Here is a 6,484-nt window from a genome sequence, read left to right as displayed (position 1 = left end):
TGGCTTAGCCACTGTGGAAAACAGTTTGGTGATTCTTCAAAAAGTTAAAAATAGAATTACCATATGACCCAGCAGTTCTGCTCCTTAGTATATACTCGAAAGAACTGAAAACATGTATTCAAACACAAATTTATACATGAATGTTCATTTTCTTTCTTTCTTTTTTTTAAAGATTTTATTTATTTATTTATTTGAGAGAATATGAGATAGAGAGAGCATGAGAGGGGGGAAGGTCAGAGGAAGAAGCAGACTCCCTGCTGAGCAGAGAGCCCAATGCGGGACTCGATTCCAGGACTCCAGGATCATGACCTGAACCGAAGGCAGTCACTTAACCAACTGAGCCACCCAGGCACCCTATACATGAATGTTCATAACAGCACTATTCACAATAGCCAAAAGGTGGAAACAACCCAAATGTCCATCAACTGATGAATGGATATACAAATGTGGTATACCCATATGGAATATTATTCAGCCATAAAAAGGAATGAAGTACTGGGGCGCCTGGGTGACTCAATCAGTTCGGCTCAGGTCATGATCCCAGGGTCCTGGGATTGAGCCTCACATATGGCTCCTTGCTCAGTGGGGAGTCTGCTTTTCCCTCTGCCTCTCCCCCTGCTTGTGCTCTCTCGTGCATGTGCACACGGTCTCTAATAAATAAAAATCTTTAAAAAAAAAAGAAAAAGTAACGAAGTACTGATACATGCTATAGATTAGACAGACCTTAAAAACATTATGCTAAGCAAAAGTAGACAGACATAAAAGGTCACATATTGTATGATTCCATTTATATGAAAAGTCCAGAATAGGCAAATCCATAGAGACAGAAAGTAGATTAATGGTCACCAGAGCTAGGAGAAAGGGGATATGGGGAGTGACTGTTTAATGGGTACGGGTTTCCTTTGGGTGATGGAAACGTTTTGAAACTAGTTAAGAGGTGATGCCTGCAAAACCTTGTGAATGTATTAAATGTCACTAAACTGTGTATCTTAAGATGGTTAATTGTACATTATGTGAATTTTACCTCAATTAAAAAAAAAAGGTAAGAAAACCAGACACACAAGGTGTTTGAAAAAGGGATATATTTACAAACCAACAAGTTCCCTAACTCTAGCTAGAGGGGGAGGAAAGAAGGAGGTAGCAAGTATAAGAAGACCCTTTAAGAGCCCAACCTCACTCCTGTAGAAACCCTGAGTACCAGCCCATGAGGTCAACTCCGAAAAACCATGGCCCATTCCTTTTCCAATTCAAGAAGCAACCCCTCCATTGGCCACAGCCCTCAGTCTTCTTGCCAGTCATCCTGTGCCCAAGCAGGCATGGGTGAAAAGTACTCAAACCCTGGCCCTTTATAGCGCAGAGCATGCAGGAACATCACAAGGTCCTGGGGCACGGGGTCCTGTCGCACCAGCCGGCACTCTGCACAGAGAGGGTCTATCTCTTGATCCACAACATCTGTTTCAGCTGCCTTCTCTGGTGCCAAGGCCATTGTGTCCAGATCCTGAGGAGCTGCCTCATCTGCTCCATCCATCTTCTGGGCAGATGTAGCCAACTCTTCTAGGTGGTCCTTGCCCAGCTCTGAGGAAGGAGCTGTAGAGTCTATGAGTCCTGGGGACAGATCGCCCTCACAGAGATCTAGCACATCCAGGCTCTGTTTGGCCTGGTGCTCTGCCACAAGGTCCCGAAGCAGTTCCTCATCTGTCTTGGGAATGTGGCCGCCCCGGCCCCGGGAGGGGCCCCACGCAAATGAGTTGTAGATGGGGTCATTGAGGATGGGGTGGCCCAGGAACTGGAGGTGGACTCGGATCTGGTGAGTGCGGCCTGTGAGTGGCCGGCACCGCACCACACTGGAGTGGCCATTGTAGCTCAGTCTCTGGAACGCTGTCTCACAGGGCTTGCCCCGAGCATCTACGCGGCATACCCCTACCTTGTAAGATACCACCAAGATGGGCTCCTTGCAGATCAATTCCTCAGCGGGGAACTCCCCCTCCACTCGGCACACGTACTCCTTCTCCAGCTACACAGGAGGGAAGAGGGAGAGAGTCAGCACAAAGCCTAAACTCATGAAGTTCAGACCCAGTACAGTGATGAGAAATGTATCAGTGTCAGAGAGAAGAGGATTCAAACTCCAGCTCCACCATTTGCCAGTTGCATGATTCTGGGTACAATAGTTAGCCTCTTTAAATCCCATTAACTTGGGGCGCCTGGGTGGCTCAGTCGTTAAACGTCTGCCTTCGGCTCAGGTCATGATCTCAGGGTCCTGGGATCGAGCCCCACATCAGGCTCCCTCTCTCGCTGTGTCTCTCTCTGTCAAATAAATAAAATCTTTACCAAAAAAAAAAAAAATCCCATTAACTTGTCTAGAAAATGTTAAGATTAGAAAAGCATTTACCTCACAGGACTGTTATAAGGATTCAGTTAGACTCTAATGTGCCTGGTACTGAGGCTGGTACACACTAAACACTCATTAAACGTATCACAATCAGATCCAGAGTTACAAGTCTCAAGATCACAGTCACTACTATTTAACTCTTCTACCCAAGCCTCTTCCAACTTCAACCAGAATCTTTCTACCAAGGAGGCTCTCCCCACAATCTTAAAAACCTGTCATAAAAAAACAAACAAAACCAAAAAACACCTCAGTCAGCTTGTCAGCACTCTAAAACTTCAAAAGAGCAACCTACCAAGAGAGGCAGTGTATATGCTGTCTCTAAAGATCTTTTGAAACGTAAGAGATAATAGCCTGTTTTTCACATTTTCAGTGTTGACCTTCCTGAGGATAGGAAGCTTGGCCAGATAACATGAAGGACCACTTCAAAAGAACTCAGAGACACACTTTTGACACAGAGCATTCGTGAGCCCAGGAAGTGGCATGCAGGAGACAAAAGCCCAGCTCACCTGCCGGTCCCGAACCTGCTCATGAATTCTCTCTGAGACAGCTGCTGTCTTGGCAAACATGAGGACCCCCGAGGTAAGGCGGTCAAGCCGATGCAATGGGTGTAGCTCCTTGAGTTGGTGCTCCTTGCCCAGGATGAAGATGACAGTGTTGTGTCGGAAGCGGCCACAAGGGTGGACAGGAATGGAAGAAGGCTTGTCTACAACTACCACATCCTCATTCTCAGCTAGCAGGCGGACAGGATCTGCTGTGACTGGTGGTTCATGCCTGTGCACTCTGTTCCTCAAGAAGTCATTGTCCTGCAAATGACACAGGCAAGTCATCAGACCAGAGCTAAGCAACATGTAATCAACTTCACACAGCTTCCTGTTCCTTACTGACAGAATGGTCACACTACATCCTTAAGCAGAAAATACAGCGTGCATAGTGTATTCATTTTATAAAAATACAGACACACAGGCAGGGAGCAGGGATTGAGAAAGTACTAGAAGGATATACACAAAAATGTTTTGGTGATATTTCTGGGTGGTGGGATTGAATGTTTTTTGGTTTTGTTTTTTTGTATTTTCTCTACAATAAAGTTATATTTAAAAGGTAAAGTCTTCCGGGACGCCTGGCTGGCTCAGCTGGTTGAACGTCCAGCTCTTGATTTCTGCCGGGGTCATGATTTCAGGGTGGTGGGATCGAGTCCCATCTTGGGCAGGGAGTCTACTTGGGATTCTCTCCCTCTCCCTCAGCCCCTCTATCTGCTCTGTCTCTAAACAAACAAACAAATATCTTTAAAAAAAAAAAAATAAAGAAAAGGTAAAGTTTTCTAAAATGGAGGGGGGGAAAAGCTCCATAAAATCATCACTTATTGTGACTTTGAACAAATAACACCAAGCTGTAAGTCCAGATATCTGGTCTCTAGACTTGGATTTGCCACAGGCTCACTGCATGTCACTTAACTTCTCTGGGCCTCAGTTTCCTCATCTGTAAAATGTGAGGATTAGGCCAGACCTGTACTTCTCAAAATTGGGATGGCAGAGGGGATTCAAACCACTCATTCCTCAAATGCTGAAATCACCTTGTCTCCCCTCACAACAAAATGTTACTGACAGGGGACTCTGGTAACTCTTAGCTTAGTGATGGAATTTTAAAGGGTCAAAGCATTGGGCTAGACAATTCTAGTCTCTATACCTGACATTTCACAATTCTATCAGGATCTATGATAAATAAGCAGTAGTTACAAGAACACAGACTTTGGCGGTGACACTGTTGCAGGTACTTACCTCTCTGAAGTTTACCTTAGTTTTGTTTCCTCACAGGTAAAATGAGGTGGCAATACCTACCCCACAAGGCTGTCGTTAGAATTTGATGTTAAGTACATAAAATGCTTACCTCTGTGCCAGCACACAGTAAGGAGACATAAATGACAGCCTCTATTATTACTATTTGTACAGCGATCTACAACGCAACATAGCGATAAATGCCAGTGCCACAAGACAGGGCACAAAAGGAGCTTTGAGAATTCCAACTTCAGTCCCCTGGAAACAAGGGAGCCGCCTGGAAGGAGGGGATACACGGGTTGAGTTTTGAAGCAGAGACTACTTTTGCGGAGATGGGATAAGAGGAGGGGGCTCCAAGAGTGTTCCAAGTGAAAGCGAAAACGCTTCAGAATTACCTCGATTTTACTCCAGTACCTATGCCCTATTAACTCCGAGAAAGACCCCTGCCCCCTTTCCTCGCCCGCTTCCGGCCGGCCCCATCAGGACTCCACCTTGAGCACAACGCCGAGGTCCTGTACTGGCTCCTCGTTGAGATGCAGGCGCCCCGCCCGGACTGCGGCCTCATAGTAGGTCAGGGGCTGGGCTCGGAATTCGGTGCCGAAGACGTGCAGCAAGCTGTGGCCCACCCAGCGGCCTTTGCAGTAGGTCCGAAAGTCAAAGTAATAAGGCCGCACTTTGCGCAGGCCTCCTTCGAAGTAGTAGCTGGTCTCTGCAAAATGCTCATCGCCGAAGCTCACCCCTGCCCGCCGCTTCTTCGGGGGTGGCACGACGCGCTCCCTGATGGCGTCCCGTCGCTTTTTACGCTTGCCTGGGCCCGAAGCTGCAACCGGGGCCTTCTCCTCGCTCAGTGGGGTCTGCTTCCCGACCTCCCGGGCCGGCTCCGCTCCCGGGCCTACAGGTTCCGGGCTCCCGGAGGTCCGCTCACCCCTCGCGTCGCCGCATGCGTCTCCGTTTTGTCGAACCGCAGCCCTCAGCCCGGTCGCTGCCTCGGCCCCAGTCGAGAATGTTTCCGCCATCGGACCCCACCAACTACCCCAAATCCTGGCAGCGCTGAGGCGCCGGAGGTTGAGGAACCCTTGCTGAAGAACTGGAAGCCACCGGTGGCCGCCCAGCCACATGACAACTCGGCCCCAGATCATGGGTCGCGATGTGAGGACGTCACCGGGCACCAGCCAATCAGCGAGGCCCAGTGTCGAGGCGGGGACTGAGAAGAGAAGGAGTGACGGAGGCAGTTGAATGAGTGGAGTTGAACGTGTGGAGTTGCCCGTTGAGAGTCAGTGAGTGAGAGTGAATATGGGAGTGAGCTCAGTGGAGAGGCTGAGAATGACTCATCAAAAGTGTAGATTCCATGTAGATACGTTCAAAGTCCCTTGGGTCTGGAAAAACGAAAGGAGCCTTATTCAAAAGAAATCAGAATGAGGATTGATGAACTCTGACTATACTAAGAAGCGCTGTGTTGTATACTTTAAAGGGTGAATATTATAGTATGTGACTTATAACTCAATAAAGCTGTTATATACGTATCTAAACACGCACAACCCAGAAGCAATGTCTTCACACCTATCCTATCCTTCCTGAGAAGGATTAGAAAGCACAGACAAGGAATGAGATATTGGAACGTTCTAGAGAGGAAGTCCTTGTGGGATTGTATAAAGTCTTGCTACTCAAAATGCAGTCTCTGGATTAGCAACATGGGAAACACCTGGCAACTTGTTGGAACTGCAGAATCTTGTTCCTTCTTCCCTCCTGACCTACTGAATGAGAATCTGTATTTCAACAATATCTTCAGATGGTATGTATGCATATTAACATTTGAGAAGCGCTGGTATAGACCGTGTAGAGCAGACATTTGTCATATTTTTTGGATATCCAGCATCTTCTTAACCCTCTTCTTTTGTGTGAGGAATTTCCCACATTATAAAATGTGTAAACCAGAAACCGGCCTTCCCAGATTCCCTTGCAGCATGGGCATTTATCACCTGGGCTCCATTGATCAGTCAGGGCCTTTTTTTTTTTTAAGATTTTATTTATTTATTTATTTATTTGACAGAGAGAGAACACAAACAGGGGGAGTGAGAGGAAGAAGCAGGCCTCCCACTCAGCAAGGAGCCTGATGCGGGGCTTGATCCCAGGACCCTGGGATCATCACCTGAACAGAAGGCAGAAGCTTAACGACTGAGCCACCCAGGTGCCCCCAGTTAGGGCCTTTAGTTCAGAGGCACACAGCAGAGGAAGCAGGCACAATGTAGAACCCATGTGTGACAAGATAGCATTGGAATGAGGTTAAATGCTAAACTCTCAAAAAGAAAAAAAAAAGATAGCA

The 6,484-nt window shown here is 47.2% G+C and overlaps 1 protein-coding gene across 1 annotated transcript; it reads right to left on the bottom strand.

The window, feature by feature from the left end:
• Window positions 1-1,065: 1,065 nt before the first annotated feature.
• RPUSD2 (RNA pseudouridine synthase domain containing 2) lies at window positions 1,066-5,300 on the bottom strand. The gene is made up of 3 exons (XM_028119586.2): window positions 4,653-5,300; window positions 2,896-3,192; window positions 1,066-2,014 (listed from the first exon to the last, which is right to left on the bottom strand). Exons 1-3 carry the CDS (start codon window positions 5,298-5,300, stop codon window positions 1,280-1,282), a joined length of 1,680 nt encoding a protein of 559 aa, XP_027975387.2. The 3' UTR covers window positions 1,066-1,279.
• Window positions 5,301-6,484: the final 1,184 nt, after the last annotated feature.

Source organism: Eumetopias jubatus, unplaced genomic scaffold (assembly GCF_037043125.1).
Source record: "Eumetopias jubatus isolate StellerSeaLion01/CBP00866 unplaced genomic scaffold, mEumJub1_p1.0 scaffold_7, whole genome shotgun sequence".
In the NCBI taxonomy this organism is placed as follows: Eukaryota; Metazoa; Chordata; class Mammalia; order Carnivora; family Otariidae; genus Eumetopias; species Eumetopias jubatus.
Note: the sequence above shows the minus strand (reverse complement) of the source record. Positions and strands in the feature narration are given on the sequence as shown.